The sequence below is a fragment of the Alligator mississippiensis genome, chromosome 12, assembly GCF_030867095.1.
Source record: "Alligator mississippiensis isolate rAllMis1 chromosome 12, rAllMis1, whole genome shotgun sequence".
Classification (NCBI taxonomy): domain Eukaryota; kingdom Metazoa; phylum Chordata; order Crocodylia; family Alligatoridae; genus Alligator; species Alligator mississippiensis.
The window spans coordinates 51,728,982-51,751,420 of NC_081835.1; the positions used below are offsets into that span (position 1 = coordinate 51,728,982).

The following is a 22,439-nucleotide window of genomic DNA, read 5'->3' on the forward strand; positions in this document are numbered from 1 at the left end:
ACAGAGCCGCGATCTGCTGTCCACACGTCCCTGTGATGAGCGTAGGTTGCATGGACAGGGGTGTGCAGGGAGCAGATTGTGGCTCTGCCCCGGCCCCAGCTGCATGCTTTCATAGCCCCAGGATCCTGGCCCCAGCCTCAGCCCCGGCCCCGGCTCCAGCTCTGGAGCAGCTCCCTGCCCAGTGGCGTGCCCTGCTCACAGGGCTCCCATCCAGCCTCCATGAAGACCCTGGGATTGTGGGGCCGTGACCACGTGGGGCTGGGGCAGAGCCTGGTTCTGTGGGCAGGGGTTTGCAGGGAGCAGGGCTGGATCTGGCAGGCAGAGCTGTCCCTAGGGGTATGCGGGGCCCAGGGCATATCAGTCTGTGTGGAGTTGAGGGGTGGCGAAGGTCCGAAGCGTTGAGTGGGGGGGAAGGGGTGGTGAGTGGGTAAGGTGGCAAGTGGCTGTGGCAGGGCCTGTATGGCACTGTCCGCGGGGCCTGGGGCAGCCGCCCTGATTTGTCCCCCACCTAGGGATGGCCCTGCTGGCAGGGAGTGCATCCCAGCTCTGCCCCAGGGGGAGTGGGGCTGGTGGTGGCAGCCAGGTTTCCAGGAAATAGAGACAACTACAGGCTGCATCTGGCCCACAAGCCATATTTTGCCCAGCCCTGATCTAAACCGTACATGAAATGGCCATCAACCCTGACACAGCGCAGACCGAGCACCCTAACATGCCATACAGAAAGCAGGGGATCCACAGCAGCCGGCGTCCTGCTTCTGTGAAACGTTGTCAGTACATGCTCAAGAGATCCTGGGTAGAGGCCCTTGCTGCTACAGAGGAAGGCAACCCCCTCCCCCAGTCCATGCCAGCCTGACTACAGGGTGAAATTCCTTCCTGGCCCCTAACACACTAATTGGCCTGACCCTGTTTATAAAGTAGATTATACGAGGTGCCCGGCTGTGATTGCAGGGGGCTGGACCTGATAACCCAGGAGGCCACGGCCAGTCCGGACTCGCTTTTCAGCCCTGAAAATCCGAGATGTGGGCTACGCTCGCCCAGTGGCGCGGAGCCAGGCTGGGATCTTCACCGATTCCTCCCTACACACCCTTTGCCCGGCGTGCCCCAGCCAGGAGGTGCCTTGTACCAGCATCAAATCCCCACTGCTTCTTCGAGCTGCAGAAGGGGTTTTCAGGTGAAGTGTAACCCAGGCAGGCCGGAGGAGAGCCGGGGCAGCGGCGCACAGAGCTGCTTCCAGGCCGCCGTGCCTCGAGGACAGGTGACTCCTGACCCAGGGGTGCTGGGGGCCCACCACTCAAGCCGCAGAAGCCGCTGTGAAGGGGCCCCGGGAGGCAGCAAGAGGGAGGTGGAGGTGCGGAGCTCCGGGCCGGCGGGGGCGGCTCCCTGCGCCCGGGGGAGGCGGGGCGGAGCCGGCTGCTTAAGGGGCAGGCCCGGGGCGGGCGCTGGAGCGGCAGCAGCAGCAGGTAGAGCAGCTTCTTCTTCGGCAGCGGCGGCAGCAGCCGGGACTCGTCTGCAGCGCGGCGGAGCCCCGGGGCCGGGCCGGTTCGGTTATGGGGAAGGTGCAGCTCTTCGAGGTCCGCCTGAGCGAGAGCCGGGTCATCTACAGCCCCGGGGAGCCGCTGGCCGGCTCGGTCACGGTGCGCCTGTCCGGAGCCCTGCAGTACCGCGGTGAGTGCCGGCCCCCGCCCGCCTGGCCCCGCGCCCCCATCGCCGCCCCCGTCTGGCGGGAGCCGCCTGCCGTCAAACTTCGCCTGCCGAGACCCGTGCGTGCTGACGGCGAGCCGGCTAACCCTGGCGGGAGGCAGCGAAGTCCCAGCCGTGGTTTCCGCGGCCCTGCGGGTTTCTTCTTCGGCCGGTTCGCGCGCGCGCGTGTGTGTGTGTGTGTGTGTGTGTGTGTGTGTGTGTGTGTGTGTGTGTGTGCGCGCGCGCGCGCGTGAGCCGGGCCCCTCTGCAGCACCTACTCTCTAAAGAAACATTGAGACGCTTATCTTGCTGGGCTCCCTTGGTCTTTGCTGGCCCTGGGGCAGGGGGCTGCACTCGATGATCTTCCGAGGTCCTTTCCAGCCCTAATGGCTGTGGGTTGAGGCTGGGATCCCTGCGGCGAGGGTGGCTTGGCTGCTTCCCAGCTGGGTTGGATCTAGGTGTGGAAGGCACCGAGCTGTTGGGGGTGGGGGGTTGTTACTGCTCGCTGCGCCCCAGCATAGGTAGGGGCTGATGTGCTTGAGGGTAAAGCTCAGCTGTGCTCCCGTGGGGGTGGGGATGGTGGTCTGGAGCCAACCTGCCCTGAAGTCACAGATTTCCAGGGTTTGGAACCAGCCATTCCCAGACTCGGTTAGACCTGACACCTGTGTCCAGAGCAGGTGTGGCAGAGGATCCACAAGAACTCCCAAGTAAGCGGGTGTGATAAACCCTTTCTCTCTGCTAGTTCAAGCTGTTGAGCAGGAGGAAGCTTGACCCGAGTTCTGACCTATTGCTGGTTGGTCCCAACTTGTGTTGAGTGGGACCGGAGGGAAGTTAAAAATCCAAAGGTGCCCAGGTCACGTGCCAAACTAACCCGCCTTTTATGTCCATGGCCATAACACGCAGTTAGAGCATGTTTTATGCAAGCTGAGATGAACTGTAGGGGAAAACAGTTGAACTACAACCAAAAGGAGCTGTTTGCTATTGGGAAGGAGGCCAAACTGTGTGTGTGGGTGTCTGCCCTAGTATCTAATTTTTCCACCTTCCAGTCTTAAATGTAGCTGTTTTTGATGCATCAAAAGCAGCTGCAAGGGGAGTACCTTGAGCTTGTAATTCTGAATTGAAATTTCACATTTTTAAAGAAAAAGGGGTACTGGAAAGTCTGGGAAAGGGGGAAGAGCAAAGGTAGATTATATATAATCTGCATAATAATCTCTCCCTCCCTCCGCCTCCTCCTTTAAGAGGGAGGGGACAGAGAATTTTTTTATTTACTTATTTCTGTCTCCTCCCTCTTTAAAGGTTGAGGGGGGGGGGGGGAAATTTAGTTCACAACAGTGTCAATACATTTGGGCTAGGCTGACTTGACTACTGTATTTATCCAAGTATGAGGTTAAAGAGACCTGACAAATTGTGAAGCTGGAAGGCAGAGCCTGGCATTCGGGTTTCCAGCATCCTTTAATTCCTGCATGTGGTTCAGTGCCTTCCAAAGCTCTGAGCAGGCGACGGTGTTGTGGTGGTCTCAGAAGTCGTTAAGCCATTCAGCAAAAAGTATCTTGTTTACAGTGACCGTGACCAACCAAAGTGATAGGCAGTGTAAGTCTTGTCACTTTTTTAGAGACTGTGGACATAGTGACCTTGAGCTGCCAGAGCCGAGTCTTCTTTGGACATTGGGGAAATGGGTTACATGTGAAGTGGACTTGAGAAGACCTAGGCTGCACACTGTGCTAGTCACTGGCTGGAATCTAGGAATTGATAACCATACAAACAAGCAGGTTATAACTGAGAAGAGGCACCTGCTTTTTAAAACTGTAAAATTCTGGTTGTAGCATATTTACAATGAGTCCTGAATTGTTTCAGTTTTCTAGATCCTTGCTGTTGTGAAACCCCTATTTGGAATTCTCCCTGGGAAGTTGTCAAGACTAACTCCAAGGCCCTGTCTTTAGTGGGAGGGGAGACTAATGAATCTGCAGTTTTGCTTGAAAGGGAATAAATCTTTTCTAGTGCTGATTTAAGCTGCTTTGGTGCTTGTGGTGTGAGGACAGGTGCCTTGACTTTATTGAAAATCTTGTTGACCCTTCTGCCATCCCTTGGACAGTCAGTCCTGCAGACTCTATGAACTTTGCATTATACTGACAGTGATGGAAAGCTTTAGGGAAACTTGAGAAGGGTAGAAGAGTGAAGCAGTCTGGATTCTACCTCCACTCCACCATGAGCTGTTCATGTGATGTTTAGACCAAGCAATTTAATGTGTTGTACCTATTTTTTCTCACTGTAAAATGGGAGAAGATAGTCCTTGTGAAGTACTTCATCCCTGGTACAATAGAAATGCAAAATCTCTTTCCTTCTATAAGTCTGAGTCTTGCTCACTTCTCTTGCAATTATTGCTTCCATCTCTACATCTTGGAAACCTTCCCAAGAATTTAGACTGGTAATCCCTTGTTGGCAGAGATCTTAATTCAATTGACTCTGCTTGGAAAGCACCCAGCCTTCTAGGCAGTCACTGGCCTATGTGAGCAGGTATGCCCACATTTTTAAATACTTTTCCTGTTGCACCTGGATCTCTGAGCTTCCAGAAGGCTTTGCTTAAATTCCTCTCCCAGTAAATTATGGGCTCTGGCTGTAAAACAGTCTCCTTGGGGAATGCCACTTCCTAGCAACACTCCTCTGAGTGAGAGATTCCTAATGGAGTGTTCACTGACTTCTGCCCCTTGCTTCCTGTTCCCAGCCCAGCCTGCCAACTTCTTCCTCTTCTCCTGAGGACCTGCCTCTATGAACAGGTCAGAGTTGTAGTGTTCAGCAAGCCCCTTGCATTATCAACAGGGATCCTGGTTTTCTCTGATTTTAAAAAAATCCCAAATTGTCTGACTCTAACCCCCCCCCCCCCCCCCCAAAATCTGTGGGGGGTGGTTTTCTGCTATTAAAACAAAGTGTGTGTATACACATATTAAGTATCAGTTGAACACAATTTTTTTTTTTTTATTATATTTACAATTTTACAGTAATTTGGCAGCCTACCAGTGCTTCAATCACTTTTATCTATATATTTAGAATTTATTTTATTATATTTTGGAGGGTTTTTTTTTATCATGGAATATCAGAGCTGCCCTCTTCACTCATCAGGACATAGGTTCATCTGCGACAGCCCTAATATGCTGGTGCCCTGCCCATGCTGGTGACCCTCACTCCTGACCTACATCCCCGCCCCCTGGGCCCTGCTGGTGCCCTTTACTCCTAACCTGCTATCCCTTATCTGCAGGCCTTCAGCCCTGCAGTGTGTAGAAAATGGGGGGAGGGAGGGAGGGCGTTGTGTGGATGCAGGTGATGTAGTAGAGGGGGTGCCTGCCCCCCAACTCCCCCAGATTTCTATAACTGCAGCAGGGCGTGGGGCTGTAACCATGCTAGATCAGCTCCAGGCCGTAGCCACTTCCACGGCCCAGCAGGCAGGACCCAGTGTGGGAGGGAGCGCCATGCTGTCATGGCTGCCAAGGTGGGGTGTGGTGTTGTGCCCCCACTGCTGCTGAGCGGGCAGGGGGTGCTTCACCTTGGTGGCCAGGGCAGTGTAGCATTTCCTCCTGCCAGGTCCTGCCTGCTGTGCCATGGAGACTGCTTCTGCCTGGAACTGGTCCAGCCAGGCTGCAGCCTCGCACCCCACTGGGCACATGTGCTCCCTCTGCCCTCCCCCAAAGACTTACCTGCAGGAAGCTGCTCTCCACCACGCTGCCTGACTACTATGAAACCTGTAGTTTCCCATCTTTCTTTCCTCCCTTTAAAAGAGAATCTGCATTTTTTTTCATGGCAAATAGGAAACTCTAGATCCTTGATTCACAGTCTACTGTGAGAAATGATGTACATCCTGCTGTTGACCCTGTTTGCCCCCAACTTGCCCAGAGGCTAACAGTTAGGTTTTCTGTAGTGTATCCCAAGTTTGTTGCCCCCTTCCACCCTTCTCCTTTCTCCAAACTCCCTCCCCCCCACCCCCCAGTTGCTTTTTGCCATGGTTTTCTGACACAAAATGTAAGTAGATAAGTTTGTGTGAGCTGTTTGTTTTTCCTTTTGGAAAAGGTGTGTATCGTGTTGCTACCGTGAGCTCTGGATTTCATTTGGAGAAACTTCTTGAGGCCCAACACAAGCTAGGCAGGGATTTCCTCTCTCGCCCCCACTGCCCAGCTTCTCTGCATTGATAGCAAGCTGGAAAACAAGGTGGGAGTGATGGGTTTTAACATGCTGAGCAGGGTGTCTTGTAAAGCTCACTAGGAGCTGATGGAGGCAGTTCGCCAAGTCTGACTGTTTAATTGTGTGCAGCGATGGCCTTGGGCATAACAGCTGCTTTGGTCGGAGGGTCCTGGTTGACTCAGCAATTTCCAGAGCAGCCAGCTCTGCTCTCCCCTCTGGCTGTAGCACTGCAGGGAGAGGCAGCTTCAGCCCGGTTTCCCTCTGGCAGCCTGAGAGGCTCTTTCAAATCCACAGAGCTGGAACAGAAAGGGAGTGTGGCACTTGTTCTAGAGGGCAGGATTTGGTACGGGTCCATTTGACTGAGAGCCTGAGTCTGTCCAACTGCACAGCACAGATGAAGGGCCAATGGCAGCTGGCTGCAGAAGGCCAGCTGATTCATTCCCGCACATCCTCCATATTGACCTTAAGTAATATTTATTATGCTCTTGGCCTACTGGTGTCTAAACAACTCTGAGCAGCTGTGCAAGGATTTTTGTGGGGGTTTTTTTTTTCCTTTGTGGTTGATGGCCTTTTCTGTTCCCTGTCTGGCTAAAAGTGGTGCTGCCTTGGAGGGGATAACAACTGGCAGCTTGCTGGCTGCTTGTTTCACAAAGGATGCTGGCATCCGGATGGGGCATGCAACTTGTTTCTTTTATTGGATTGTAACAGGATGGTCTGCCCCTTAATAGAGCCTGGGTCCTGCCAGCCCTGTTCATTTCCCAAACCCAGTTAGGGAAGGGGTTGCTGTACCTATACAGGGATAAAAGAGTTCACTTGGGAGGATGTCAAAAGGGAGGTTAGCTCTGGGGTAGAGGGAAAGTGAGACACAAAATAAATATCTTTTGGCCCTTTTAGCCTACATTGGTAGCTTTTGTGGTGGTCAAAAGTTGTTAGTTGGATTAATAAACTGCCCTGTGGGGAAAGGTCTGAAAGATTGGGGGGGGTTGGGTTTTTTTTTTTCTGAGTTCTGGGAAATGGGCCTGAAGCCTTAAAGGTGTAACTTTCCCATATGGGATTGGCTTCTAGACAGCTAAGTGAATCGCTTCTATCTTAACTACACATTCAGTGATTTTAATGTACAATAGAAGAGATCCATATCACTCCATGTTTGGGTGCGTGCACAGCCGGAGCTAAAACGGGGAGTCTAATTGTTTTGTGGTGCTGTTGAAAGCTATCGCTGATGGCACGGCAGACTGAAATGTAGATAGCTTCGGCTTGCTGCCTGCCTTCAAACATTGGAAGCCTCAAGTATTTTCTCAGAAATCAGGACTTCAGTACTGACACATCTTTTTACAGTAAAATGCAAGCCTAGGTGTTAAGAAATTAGTCTCCCTCCCATATGATCATGCAATATAGTCATAAAGGTCCACTTGCCTTCCATACACAATGGGAACTTATTTGATAGATAAGCATTTCTGCAGAGACATGTCTCAAGGTGTGGAGGACCTTTTTGGAAAACTGCTAGGCCTCCATCAGGAAACTTCCATTGGAAGCACAGGATTTTAATGGCTGCACCTAACATCAACAGCTACATCATCAAATATGTTTGCATGCAAAGAATAATTAACTTAACAGGAAGCTGGCTTTTGGACAGCTGGAAACGGAGCCAGGTTGAAAGAATCTACTTCAGAGCATGGAAATTGGTTTCCAAGTTACTGGAATGTAAACACTACAAAGGTATACTTAAGCGAGTAGTTAGCTTTGGTTTTATAGTGTAGAATTCGGCTTTCGGCATCCTAAGAACTTTTGATTTCCAGCAGTGAAGCAGATTATTTTAGTCCTCCTTTCTGTTGTCAAACTGAGTTCCCCGTAGGAAGAAGTATAATTTTAAAATAACAATCCTGCTTCCCCAATTACCACTAGAACAAAGAGACTGAAAGCATGTTTCTAAAAGCAGCAGAGCAGACATAAATGAGTTCCTAGCTGTTTTACAGTATGTATTATGTATACTAATACTCTGATCATGATCAGATATCATCGCAGCATGTAGGTATTTATCTTTTGAGAAATCACTTTGTATTGCTTCTGACTCTGTACCAGGAACCAAGGTGCAGAAAGATGGTCAAGTTGGGGAATTAAAATACCAAGGTCATCTGAGCTCCCAGGCCTTAAGCACAAGATTGACTGACCTGCCTTCCCTCCTACTGCTGCGTATAAGTATATCTAGATTTGGAAAAAGAGACTGGAGTTGCTTCACATTAGGAGAAAAGGTAGCTTTGACCTAAAAATGACCCAAGTGTGTCTAGTCAGATTAATACTCATCAGGCCTCAAAATGAACTCTCTTGCCTTCTGGAGAGCCTAAATGGAGATGGATCATGTTATCCTGAATCCACACCAGAAATAGCTCTGCCTTTTTTTTTCTCCTGCATAAGGAGATGCTGAAAGAAGTCTGTACTGTCCTGCAATCATTTTCTGACTTGTACAATGGTCAGTAACTCCAATGAGAGTGGGCATGTTTTATATGGGTATGGCACCTGGGTCATCCCTGACAAACCTCTTGCGTTATCTGCATGGGACAGGACCCACTTCCTGACACTGCAGAAAACAGTTTGGTGATAATGTGAGTGCTTGCTGTCCAGAAAGATGCACGCTGCTGATGGATTTTTGTATGGCGGGTGGCTTTGCAAAGAGCCCTCTGCCCCATCCCATCTGCAGTCGCATTCACCTGCACGCTCGGAATCAAGTGGGCTGTTCTGGCATCTTTGCCACACCAGATGTTAGGAGGCAGGTGGGTTAGGTCTGTGTATGATTCTGCATCTTTCCAGGAGGCTGTATGTGGACGTGTATTTTGGGAAGGGGGAGGGGGGGAGTGGGAGGAATTAATTAACTTTCACTGCAGCTGGAGTGAGGCAGCAACAACTTCTGTGGTCAAGTCTGTCTGCAACTGTGGAACAAAAAGGGATTTCAGTGACTCCGTTTTGTTTTGTTGGTCCGAAATACTATGTAAATAACTACTCCGAAGGATGGCCTCTGATGCTTTTCTTTTCCCTTCCCCTTGTCTTTGCACCCAAGTGCAAAGCTTTGCTGGTAAATTCCCTCTTATGCTTCTATTCCCATGAGAAAAAAAGGAAAGTCCACGGGGCTGGCACATGAAATGGACCTGATGCTCTGATTAGCTGCCAGATATAATAAACGGATACTGAGGCACGCTGGCTTCAGCAGTAAATGAGCAAGGGAGAGAAGGAATTACTGCAGCCTATTGCTTACTGATGGACCTTGAAAAGATTAGGGGGGGGACAGAAGGGGACTCGACTCCCTTGTTTGAAGGAGGAACTCTGGACGGTGCTAACTACTGCTCAAAAACTACCAGTCCTTCCTAGGGCAGGAAGCGGGTGTCTGAAGTCCCTAAGTGGAGGTGTTGCATCTGTGGGCTCTACGTAAGGGATGCCTTAAATGCTGGAGGGACGTATTTGGGTGTGTGAGGTGGGGCAAAAGTATAGGTGTTACCTGTAGCTTTGTTACTTAACTTCTCAGAAGGTACAAGTTCTCAACACTGGAGAAGGGCAGTGCCCTGCGTTTCACTAGGAAGTGCTGCTGCTGTACAAAGTGTCCAGGAGAGTTTGAGCCAGGTGTGCGGGCAGTCTTGTCTACCAGCAGTCATAGCTGGGAAGTCGGGAAATGTGCCCCATCAGTGACTCAAAGGAGGAGTGATAGTTCCCATTTTTTTTACTAGAAAATGATGATGCATCTAAAAGTAGAAACCAGGCAACATTTAATTTGAAGGTGCATACTTTAAAAGGCTTACATATCTTTTTAAATGAGCAAGCAGCATGTTCTTCCTGGGAATTTATGATGAATCTCCTACCCCCTTTCTATCTGATTTCCTGTGGGAACTGCTGGAGAGTGACCACTCCTAAAACTCCCTTAGTGTGTAGGCTTTTAATCAACCTTTTAAAAATACAAATCTTCCTGTCAGACCTCTTGCCCTGCTATGGCATCACTACTGTAGGTAGATAATCATCTCTTCATGTGGCTCTTAAAATCTTTCATGTGGAAGTAGAAAGTGCTTAGGAGAGGAGAAGTTGTACAAAGAACCCAAACTGCCTCCAGTCAGCAGATTTTGTTGTATGTAGGATGGGGGACTGCATATGCTCTACCGCTATTTTCTTATTTGTTTCTAGGATCTGAAACCAGAGCTGAAATGCCCATGGACCAAAAGGACGCTCTTAATTTATACTCTCTTCAGGCAGACACAATTGTGACTTTGCCTTGATGGCCAATTAAAAATAAGAGGCGACACTCTGCTGTCAAGTGCAATTTGCTCATACTGGGTAGATCCCCCAAAGTTATCTGTGAATAGATCATCACTGAATCGTTGTGTTCTTGCATTCCCTACAGAAATGGTGAACCAACTATTGGATCCATACAGCCTTAAGAACATACTGGTTTGTTTTGGGGTTTGTTTGTTTTTTTCTTGTATACTTGCATACGGTTGCCATTGGAATCCTTAAGTTCTTCCTGAAAAGCTGAGGGTTGGATAAGACGGCCAGATCCGAGTTCTTCCTGAAGCACCGAGCACGTCAGAAGCTAAATGGTTGCAGAGTAGGCTTGCAGGAAGTATCTTGGTATAAATGTGAGATGTGACTTTTGACAGAACTTCAGGGGTGTACTTTCCAGCTTGCCACTATCAAGTGGATTTTTTTTTTTTTTAATGGGTTAGTCTGACCTTTTCAGCTTGCCTGTCCTTAAATTAATTAATTAATTAATTAATTAATTTATTTATTTATTTTTAGCCTTGGCCATAGCTGTTACCTGTAGAAAATAACATTGTACTGGTGACACTGTGCTTCTGAAATGTATGAATCATTATGCAGCCTTGCAAATATACACGTGTAATCTCTAGCATTTGACTGCCACCCTAGTAGAACAGGTGCAATTTTACTCACCCCACTCTGGCCTAGTGACTTGAATTGGAGGCTCTGCCCTCTCTTCTGTGCATAAACACACTATGTATTTTGAGAGACGGGTTGAAGTGGCGTAGGCCGGTATTTTGTGGAGAGAAGTGTCAATGGAGCACGTGGTCAGTGCTGAGCATAGACCTGCCCTGATAACACTGTACTGGAGTGAGTAGGAAAAATCGGTGTCTGAGGGCTTCAGCTTGTAGAATCCAAAGATTACTTTAACTTGTCTGCTTTGTTCAGAAACACATTGGACAGTATTGCAGGATCTCTGGATAAAAACAACCTTTTCTTAATGGTGCCTAGCACTGACCTACAAATGGGTCTCTGTGGCGCCACCACCAGAAGAGAAACTTGCCTCTTTCAAAGCTGATGATCCTTCTAAAAGAGAACCCACCTGTGTGCCCTGTATGAATCCTTTTGGGGGGCCAATCCCAGGCCCCCAACCCAATAGCAGAAGTGAAGATGAAAGGGGTTTACTAGCAAGTGAGTTATGGAGGAGCTCCATTTTTTTTTTTTGTTTGTTTGCTTTTATTTTTTTTTATTCTTTGGCTCCGAGTGCATCTAATCTGAAACGTGTAAATGATGGAGACCTGGGTTCTCTTCAGTGTGCACAACATGGGAGGCTGGTTTCTCTGTTCAGAGTTCTGCCAGGCTCAAGTCAAACAGGAGAGGGGAAGGGCATTTAAATAGTGACTACTGATTAAATAAGCTTTGATGTATAAACAGTGTGTGGTGGCTTAATAAAAGCAGTGCAGGAAAGACCACTCCTTAAAACACTCTCTGCAGTGAGGAATTTTAACTGGGCCTCTGCTTGCCATGAGTTAACACGCTAAATAGCCTGCAGGTGCCTCAGGGTGAGTTTTCCAGCTGCTGCTTTCCAAAGCTGTATTTAAAGAGGGGAGGGTCTTGCCAGAAGTTGCTGGAGGCTAGTAGGTAGCTTGGCCAGTAACTTGCATGCACGGGATGGAGACCAAGTTGGCAGATGCTTTCCCATTTTGCCTGGCCTTTCAGCTAGAGGCCCTCCTGTCTTGGAAGAGAGAGGTTCAGTCTCCGCTGTCACATCTTCTACCGGCACTCTTTACTAAGGCTGTCAGTCAGTAAAGGGGCCGATTTAAGGTGGTATGTGTCTGTGGTGTGACTGTTTGCTAAAAAGAGCCTTGGCGTGCACACACATCTAGTCTAGCCTTTCCTCTGAGGTCAAGAGAGACTGAGAAGAGTTGACTTACTTTGTGAGACCTTTTGTATATTTGCTGGAAGCCTTCCAGGATCTAACACTGGGAGGGTGTTGGTGTACTTGCATCACTGCTTTGATGTGTCTCTGCTAACCAGTGTTTTGGATGTATGCACTTTGTGGGCCATAGGTGGTTGGACTTAGGATGCAGGAAGAGGAGGCTGTGCCAAAATAAATGCCAAATGGCACAATTCCTGGGCTGCAAAACAAAGGAGCTGCTGCTGGGAAGAATTTGGCGGATGCTGTCAAAAGAAAGGGGCCTGATTCTCTGTCGCACCCTGTGTTTCACTTTAACAGTGAATCAGGTGGTTGTGACTGATGTGAATAATTGCACTCTGGTGCAAAAAATAAACCCTTCCAAGGACACACTTTTTGTACTTAGTGAAGCCGTTCCCATTTAGGAGTCTGAAAAGGGAGTAGGCTTGGGTGAACAAGAGCCCTTTTGTAGCAAATGGTGAAATTTGATCTGCCTTCCTCTTTCAACCCAGCCTGTTGTATGTAGGAGCCTTGGTCTGTGCCACTCAGGTAGAAATCCCTTGAACTCACATCTGTGGTACACACACATCCTGACCTTTTTGAGGAGTTTATTAGTTTTGCTGTCCTGAATTGAGGACAATAGAGTTGGCATCACTCAGCAATAAATGCCTGTGTTCCTGGATGTGTGAGAACATGATCTGTTCGCTTCTCAGGCTTGTTATTGCTGATCTCATTCCGTGAATCTCCGGCTTGTTTTGTCAGCTAGGTGGGAAGAGGATACGCTGCTTTGTGCTTACAGGGGGAAAGCGATACACGGATTATGTGCTTAAAGGGGCAGCTCATTAGGCTGTACAACTGACTTGCATTGAAGCACCTGGTAGATGGTGTCTGGGTCCTAAGGAGTCCCTTAGTAACAGGTTGTTTTGTTACAGTCCAAGGGCTTTACTACCTTTTCATCAGGCTTCTTTTTTTTTCTAGCTTTTCTCTCTCCAAAATCCAAGGGGTTTACTTTACACTTTGCTTTTCACCCAAAGAACTTTGTCTGCCAAGGGGTTTACTTTACACTGTACTAGAGCAATTAAAGGGATTAGTACTCCACTGTAAAGAAGTAACTAGTAGAGGTTTATCCCCAATTCTGCTAGTTTAGATTTATGCTCGTGTCTATCCCATGGCTGCTCTGTTGGGTAAAGGCAAAGAGGTGATTACTAGGCCTGTGCGAGTAGGCAGCTATTCAATCTGGCTTTGGATGTCAGGGATCCGATCCGGAGCTCGGGATCGGATTCCCGCTTCGATCTGACCAAGGTGGCTCTGAAGCTTCAGAGCCACCTTGGAGATCCTGCCATAGGGTAAATTGGGAAATCAATTAAATATCTATAACTTTGGGTGGGGTTTTTTTTTTTTTTTGGTCTGATTTGAATGAAACTTGCAGGGGTGGTAGTCCCTGGTGAGGCTGCAAAGCCTGCCAAGTTTCAAGAAGATGGGTGCAGGGCTTTGGGGGGGGAACTGCACCTCAAGCTGCTGACCAGGCAAAACTCGTGATATAAATGAGCCTGCATGTGTTTTAAGGCACAAGGGGCTGAAAACTTCAAGGGTCTTAGTGTGTAGTTTTGTAGGTGTTAATGAGCAATGATTAACATCTACAAAACCACAGGCTAAGGAGAGGAATTAATACAATCCATTGCCCCAAGACAGACAGACAGTTGCACAAGCACCCATGTCATGAGGTTTGTCTGTCAGCAGCTAGGGATGCAGGGCCCCAGAAGCCCCCTGCACCGATCTCCTCCACAGCTGGCAGGTGTCATGGCTGCAGCAGGGGCTAGCAGGCCTGCAGCTTTCACCCTGCTGTGCCTTTTTTTAATGCACATAGTGTCACCTGTGTCACAGGTTTTGCTGTCCACAACTCGAGGTGCAGTTTCCCCTTGCCCCCGCACCAATCTTCTTGAAACTTGGCAAGCTTCATGCTCTCAGCAGAGGTTGCCATCCTTGCAAGTTTCATCCACATCAGACATGAAAGGAAGCTACAGCAAGAAGCTCCAAACCTTCAGAAAGCCTAATGAAGCCAGCACTTTGATCTGGACGTACTGCTTCGGACCCCGAAGCTTCTCCGGATCCGAAGCTTCTCTCAGCCCTAGTAGTTACCTGTTCCCTCCACTTTCTAATGGCAAGATATGGCAAATTACTATGTATTATTCTACACTACAGCTACCCCCAGAGAGCTGCAAGCCTGTCTACTTCTGCTTCTGTTACAATTTATATCCACATAAAAATCAATGTAGAAATGTGTCCATATTCCTAGTTCTGTCTCAGTTCTCCATCTGTAAATGGGGATAAATGCACTGCCCTCCCATGGGAGTTTTGTGAGGATAAATACACAGAGGTTGGTGAGGTAGTGTACTTCCCATCACAGTAAGGTCTATAGCATTTTGCACTAGTTGTTCAAAAGCAAATGCAAGGCTATAAGGCAAGGTTTGTATATATACCCTATGCTCCTGGGTAGGGTTGTCCTTGTACATAATGCTTGGGTGTTAATTCTACACCATGCTTAGGGTGGTAAAAGCCCAGCCTGTTCTTGTTGAGATCTGGGCTAATGTATGAGACTAGTGCCTGGCTCAGCAATGAAGAAACAGTGGGGCTTGTTTTATTTAATTTGTATCAGAAGACAAACTAGCCAAAACTAATTCCATATCTAAAAGTCCAGAACCATAAGTGTCCCTACTACCAGCAAACATCCTCTACCTGCACTTGGGGCATCAGATGTTTCTAAAACCTCTGGTAGGCATCTTGCTTGCAGGCCTAAGCGGCCCTTGGAGCAATGAGGAAACAGTGTAACTTTTCTCTCCTGAATACTGATGAAGTGCCAAGACTCTTGTGGCAAAGGAGGGTGGGTGGGGAACTAAATAAAAGTAGGCAAGGAAAAAGATACTTCCTTTAAGATCCTGAGTGGGTTTGTGCACCCCAAAAGAAGCCCAAATGAAGTGGCTGTGGTTACAGACATTCTGGTCTCTGCTGTTTGCACTTGCAGCTTCTCCAAATCTTTTTCTGACCCCTTGGAGCAATGAACTAAAGCAGAATGTTTTCCGTGGTCTAACCCTTGAAAACAGAACAAAGGTGAGAGCGAAGCTTGGAGTCTAGGACAGTGTGCAGAGTTGCGTGGCTTGGATGCTCTCTTTTTGCAGGAAGTATAAAGATTTGCATCTTGAGCCATGGTGTTTGTTTGACCTTTTCCCAAGGAGTTGGGTGTCCCTGAACTACAAGCTTAGTTTTGCTCATCCTGAAAATTTGGTCTAGGACTCTTCCCCACCAAAAAAAAAAAAAAAAGCTAAGAGTGCTTTTTGCAGCAGGGTGACTTGAAAAGCTAGTGGGCCTCCTTGGATGTATAGAAGGAAGTTCCAGGAGATGGGGTAGTCAGAGGTGAAAACAATTGTATAGGCAAGTCTGCTGTCATATGGCTGTGTTTTTGGGGGTTTTTTTGTTGTTGTTTTTTAAATATGGAGTAACCCCCTCTTGCCAGGACCCTAGCCTCCAGATGACCCCTCTTCCCTCTAGCCCAAAGTGCAGGGGCCTTAACCCAAAGCCAGATCTAGAATGGACCAATCTGGGTTTAAAGAGCTGGCTGTACCTCTGAGAAGAAGCTGGAGGTGAGGGTGGGGAAGGAAGGGCTCTTGTGGTAAGAGTGACAGAAGGGGGATAAAGAGGAGCTGCTAAAACAGAGCCTACTTGATGTCACCTTCTGGGACCCAACTATGGAAACTGAAGCATTGCATGCCTGTTGCTAAGAAACTACAACTGCTTTTGGCAGCTTTCTTGGAATCTGGAGCACAAATTGAGTGTTTTGTACTCTCTCCTCATCCCCTTCCAGCTTCTCTGTGGATTCCTTGTTTCTCTCTTCCAGCATGTGTAAAGAGAGGCTTGTCACATATTATCAAGTTGGGTGGATTTGGTTCCAGGCATTCAGGTGACTGCTTTCTTCTTCCTGGAGTAGCCAGTGTGCTGTTAAACTACCTGATGCTATAGATAAGTTTTGTTTGGAGAAGTGCCTTGGGTTTAAACACCTGGGCTCCTACCTATAAGCAGCACGCACATTCCTGACCGGGGTGGATAGGGGTGAAAGAGGTAATGTCACTCTGATCTGCCTATGACAGAAGGGAATGCTTACAGGATGTCCTGCATGGAGGATGGTGGCAACTGGTACAAGTGAGCTGAGCTTTCTTCCCCATGGCAGACCTGTCAGGCTGTTTCAGAGACCGAATTTGCTGCAATCCAAGCTGTCTCTTGGTGTAGAAATGGCTACCTGAGAACTTTGGGGATTTGACTAGTGCTTGGAGTCAAGGAAACAGCCTTTCAGCAATAGTTTAAAAGGACCAAAGTGGTGACATGCAACTAAAAGCAACTCACTCTACACCCTTTGAAGGAGAGGAGATCATTCTGAAGGGGAATAGAGCAGCTATTGTTGCTACAGGGGCTATGTGTTTTAACCCTGGATATACCCCCATGGGGTGGCTTGGCAGCTTGCCACCATTCCTACAGTTCTACTAAGTAGAAGAGACTTGCATGTATCCAAACTAAAAGTATACTGCTATATTTGCTCTAAACTATTTCTTCTGGGTGGGCTAAACTGTGCATGAAAAGCACACTGTAGCCATTGCAACCTGTCTGGGTTAGCAACGCTTGGGCCTGATTCGCTGTTCTGGCTGGACCTGGGAGCAACAAAACTCTGTATAAAACCACTGTTTGTTTGATCAAAGTGAAGGTGATGGCAGGTGTAGTTTGTTCAGTGTAAATGCTGGGCCTGTAAAAGCAGTTCCCTTCTGCTGCCCCTCCTAAATCAGCTGACTGCTGCATCTTAAGCAGTCCTTGGAAGGTATGAAGTCTCAGTGTCCCCTACACTGCTAACGTAACTGCTGGGGCTTGGTCTCTAGCACCCTCCCCATTCAAGTAGAGGCAGAGCATGGAGTCCAGGGGAAAAATATCATTTGTGGCCTGAGGTATCATTGGTGTGTGGGTCTTGGGGTGACCCTCTTCAGGGGGATGAATTTCTTCTCTGGTGGTGGTATTTTATGGGGGAAGATAAAATCAGATGGGGTGGGGAAGACCCTGTAGGAGTTCTCTCATAATACTTACTGATCTGCTTTTAGTCCCTGCAAACTACTGTGACGGGTGTCTTTGTTCTGGCATCAGGCTGTGTATGTCTGTCAACAGAAATCTGCTCAGATAACAGAGTGGAAATATAATGGGGTGTGTGTATGTGTGGTGGCTTCTCTTGATCATCAAATGCTTGTGTGAATTTTACATAATCACAGGGGAGGAGTCCTGGAGAGAGCAAAGGAAGAGACTGCTTATACTGAGATGCTTGGCCTGTGCTGGTTATCCTGATGATAACTCCACCAGACCCGTTTGTAAAAGAAACGGGGAAACTGGCTTGTAGCAGCTGTCCCTCCCTTGTCCAGTGTGGTTTCAGTGGGCCATCAATCTGTGGCCATGGCTCCTTGCTGAAATTGGTTGGCTTTTCCTGCCTCAGTTGCCTAATGGTGATTTATGGACTGGAGTGCATAAAAAGTGATGGCTTCTAAGACGGCATTATGTTCTGGCAAGTAACTCCTTAGTCCAAGAAGGCTAGCGAGTTTGCTGTCTGGTAACGTACAGGGCAAGTATCTCTTCTGGGCTCTCCAACTCCCATGTTGGATTCTGATCCCAGCTCTTCTTGTACTGACCCTCTTGTGATTTCTATCTCTCTCCCCCCTTCTTTCCCCTCCTCCTCCCCCCCCAAAAAAGTGGGGGAAGCTCAGCACTAATGGAGATGATTCTAGGATAATGCAGCGCCCCCCCCCCCCCCCCCGGCTTTGCTGTAGAAGAGCAAGTTGCAGAGCAGAGCACACTAGTGTCAGCCAAATCTTAATTGAGCAAGAGAAACTATGAGCTCAATTGCATGCTCAGCATGCATGTACATGTGTGTGCACCTCCTTGTGCTTGGGTCAGGCAAAAAGCCATTGTACCATCAGGCAGAAAAAAAGCTACTTTTCCTCTCCCGGCTTGTCCAGTGCATAACTGTTTTAATATGTTGTCTCCTTTGTTCCATGTTTTACCCACTTCCCACTGTCAGGAGTAGTCTGGATCTCTATCTTTAAGTGGTCTCAAACATGAAGCTTGGCCAGCATTTCTTTTTGCTTAGCCTCTATCCCAGCCTTGCTGCTGTATGCTCCTGCCTTCCGATCCAAGATGATCTTCAGATGGTCACAAACTGTGTGCCTATATCCATGCACACAGACTTGGCTCTGCTTCCTCATTCTTTGGCTAGACTATATTGTATGGCTTCTTGTATCCTCCAAACTCTGGCCTGTTTGCCTTTCTCTGAAAACCATGCACTGATGCAATATTTCCTCTAAAGGGTGGTCATGTAGGAGGTGGGAGGAGAATAACTGGTTCTGATTGGAAGTGCAAAGTAGAGTAGGGGTAAATGTCCTGGAATGGAGCCAGAACACAATGTTGTCAGTATAAGCCTATAAATGTAGCTCTGAGAAGGTAACTATTGACTTTTTTTTTTTTCTGGCTTGTGATGCATCTGTGTATCAGATGCTAGTCTTCAGGAGTTATGCCATCCCTCTGGGTCACCACAGGCTGAACTTAGTTATGCCAATGCAGTTCCTCACATCTTTTTCTGGTGCAGTAATAATGGGTGCGGTGGCAGGTACCAGTAATAGTCTGAATCCTGAGTGAGCTTCCAGCACCGTTGTGCCAGGGCCACAGATAAGGCATTTGCCTGGATGCAGCTTGCGATGCCCTCTATTCTGCCGAGTAGAAATGAATCCAGTTTGTTTTCCTACCCTTCTGCAACGAAGGGAACAGCTCCTCAGTCCCCAGACAGTAGGTAAGAAACATGGAAACCTGGCCAGGAAGCAACAGCGTTTTGTTTTGCAAAGCTGTGGAGCCAATTTACTGCAGGTAGCCAACCTTTCTCTTCCCATTACCCCTCCTTGCTCAGCTGGCTTCCTCTAGCCGTGTTCCCGTGTCTAAGATGACTTTGGGGCCCATCTCAGTTTTTGAATGCTGTTCCATACATCCTGCAAACAAAGTGGGGATAGCTAAGAATCTGCTGGGAGATGATGGTTTAATTAGGATCATTTCTTTAAAACCTTTTCCCCTCCAAGTCTAAAATGCCAGAAGCAGGTATTATAGTGAAGGTTGGCAGGTTTCTTTTTTGAGACTGTCTCTGTCTGTGTGTCTTCTTGCTCTTCAAACATGAGTGGCTTCACACCCCACAGTGTATGTGCCCCTCAAGCCATCTCTACAAGTTAACTTTGCCTGTTTAGATACTGAGCAGGGACAAAAGTTCCACCAGTAGATGTTATTGCTCTTTGCAAACTTTCTGGTTTCAAAAAGTTGTCTCTGCCTTGATCACTGTTGGCAAGCAGAAGTGCAGAGACTTTGATCTGAAACCCAACTTCTTCCCTCCCCCACAAAGCTAGGGCCTGGCTTGGAGCCAACCAAAGCTAGCAAGAACAGAGCATACCAGGATTTTGCCTTTCTTTAATCTGAGATAACATACAAATATCCCTTATAAAGGCACTTCACCGAGAGCCCCGTGTGCATGAGAAATGACTTGTCACACAGATTCCTTAACAAGGTAGGATCTTGTGCTTTCCCTGCCATGCAAGGTCTGTGAGGAATAGGAATCCCACATGAGATGTTGCTTTTTGAATGTGCTGCCCTAGGAAATGAGGTGGGAGGCAGGCAGGCAAGCTGCACCAGAGGCTTGTCTGTACTAGCAGTAATAGTCCAGGGCTAAAATCCACTGCCTACCAAATCTAATCTTTCCAGTTCTACCCATCAACTGGTATCTTAAAAGTGGCTCCTCAACTACTAGCTTAGATTGAGACTAGGACCAATTTATCCATTATATTTGTCCCCTACCTTCATGCAAGTATGAACTGATATCTGTATATAAACTGTTCCAAGAAGCAGTTGCATCAGCCTGCTCCTATGTATCAATATAGCCTACTTATATGGGTAACTTTAAACCTGAATGTTATTGGAGCTAAACTTCCAACTCCAGTTACAATTACATTTGGGTTTAAAGTTACAGCAGTATAGCTCACCTGTACCAGTATAAGAGCAGGCAGATGTAACCAGTTAGTAGCAGCTAATGCATGGTCCCAAGTAGCAAGTCAACGAGGTGTCCTTCCCCACTGGCAAGTGGTTTAAAGATGTCTGCCCTACCCTCACACTTGTGCTAACTAAGGGTATTACAGGAATGTCAGGATCACCTCTATTGCTCTTTGCACTGTTTATGAATATGGGCCCAGTCTTTACTGTACAGTGTAAATGGGAAGACTGGCAACCTGGCCTAGCCCCAAGTGACCCACTCAGTGGTCAGCACACATCCCTTGTGGCACAATCCAGTTGTGTTATTTGTAGTGGTGTTTAGGCTTGGAGCCAGTTGTGGCAATGGATAGCAGATGTAATTTGGTCTATTGGAGGTGAGAGTGGGGAAAGGATACATCGCTGATACTAGAAATAGATGTCACTAAATGAAGTGGATCAGCTGTGCTGTGATGTTGTGGCATAACTGGACAAAAAGCACATTACTGCTGTCCTATGGGTAGGACAAGTGATGATGTGATCTCCTTGACTTATTTTCACTGCAGGGACTGGGTCTGGCTGAGCAAGGAAAACAAGGCCTTCCTGCTCATGGAGATTGCCAGGGGTGCTTCAAAGTGAACAGGTGCTCTGGGGGCTTAACAGGCCCTCCACCTCCAGAGCAGCTGCTTGTACTTTCCTGCCACAGAGCTAATAGATGTCCTCTGCAATAAGGTGGAAGAGTCTGTTACCACTTAAGTCAGTGGTATGACAGGTTTTTCCTTTGTGGCAGGACCAAATATAGTGATTTATTTGCTTGCAATTTGTGCCGCCATAAAAAATGCATGGTGGCAGAAATGAGACATCAAGTGATATCTGTTTCCACTTGGTCTGTTCTAGGGATGGGCCTAGATGTGGTGCTGCTGTTGCCAACACTGTATTGATTAAGGAAGAGCCACTTCCCAGCTATTTCATTGATTGGCAAGGAAAGCTCAGGACCATTCATCTCCTTCCTTTCCTCTCATAAAGGGCCTTCCTGCTGCTATTTTTGGCCTTTCGTCTTAACTGAACCTTCTGAAGGCCTCCTGCACTGGTGGGAGGAGGGGGAAATTAGCTAGCTGCAGATCTCCAGAAGGCACTTTGGTTTCCTGCTGCATCGTGTGCGTGTGTCTGTGCATGCAGACATAAGATCTGACTAAGGTCCAGTGGTAACTGATGGCTTCTCCTCTAAAGGGGAGGGATAAGAAAACACAGTTAAAGCTCAGATAAATCCTCCTTGTCAGGAAACTGCATTACCAGCTTCCCAGAATCCTTGCTTTTTTTTTTCTTATCTGCATCCTGGTGTGACTAAGCCTGTGGGAAGCACCATTGTGCTGGGAACACAGCTCCCGCATCTATGCTGATGAAGCAATGCAATAAGTAGGGAGTGAGAGCTGTCAGTTGATGGTTAAAACTAAAATGCATGGTGCCCAGGCTAGAGACTTCTGGGAACTGCCTGGCCATGTCCTAAACCACACCCTGGGAGCTACTTTGATTAGGGTTGCGCTGCTCTCTGAGCCAGGAAGGGCTGTAGTCATATTCCCTCCTGATTTTTAAATCTCTGCTATACGGACTTGAAGACTTGAATAATGCTATACCTGGCATGCTCTAAATATCTCTTGCTCTCTTCACTTCCTGCCAACAAACAGCTTGTTATCAACACCTCCTCCTCCGTTCTAGTTCAGCCGTGGTGCAGGCATGGTACTGGCAGTACAGACTGCTCCATTTTCCCCCCCCCATCTCCTCAAACTCACTCTGCTGAAAGCATGTCCTTGTTACCAGAGTGCTAGTAGGTTGTATTACCAAGCCCTGCCTTTTTTTTGGGGGGGGGGGGGGGGCGGGGGGGAGAGGTACCTCTTGTATCCTGTGAAGATTGTGATGATGGGGTGCTGGCTCACAAGGGAGTAGCAAAAGTGTGAAGGGATTTACCCTCTGGACTTCTATTCCTTCTTGCTTCCTGCATTGCATGTAACTGCTTCTTAGTGCCGGCTGGCAGGTGGCTGAAGCCTGGGAAGGAGAGGAGTCTCAAACCTTCCTGCCTTACACAGCTTGTCATCTGCAGGGGCAAGGTTGGATGCGTGTCCTTGCTCGTCTCTCACCTAGCGTTGAAGCTCTAGCTCCCCTGAGGTAGGTGCTGCAATAGTGAATTGACAAAGAGAAGTCGTTTGAGCTCCAAAGATGACTTGGCCACTCTCCTTCAATCACTTGATAGAAAGCAGACATGCCCAAGCTCCTGCATGCATTTTAACGTTTAATACAGACCTAGATGCGGCTGACCAGTCTGCCTTCCCCACAGCAGGTTAGCACTTGTTTCTCTGTCTGCCTCTTG

The 22,439-nt window shown here is 48.0% G+C and overlaps 1 protein-coding gene across 2 annotated transcripts in view; it reads left to right on the top strand.

Moving 5' to 3' along the window:
• Positions 1-1,431: 1,431 nt before the first annotated feature.
• Positions 1,432-22,439, top strand: part of ARRDC1 (arrestin domain containing 1) — a 58,414-nt gene continuing 37,406 nt past the window's right edge. For both annotated transcript variants that reach the window (XM_006273859.4, XM_059715538.1), the window contains exon 1: positions 1,432-1,665. In XM_006273859.4, the coding sequence (XP_006273921.1) occupies positions 1,548-1,665 (118 nt within the window). In that variant the 5' untranslated portion in view covers positions 1,432-1,547. The remainder of the gene's footprint in view (positions 1,666-22,439) is intronic.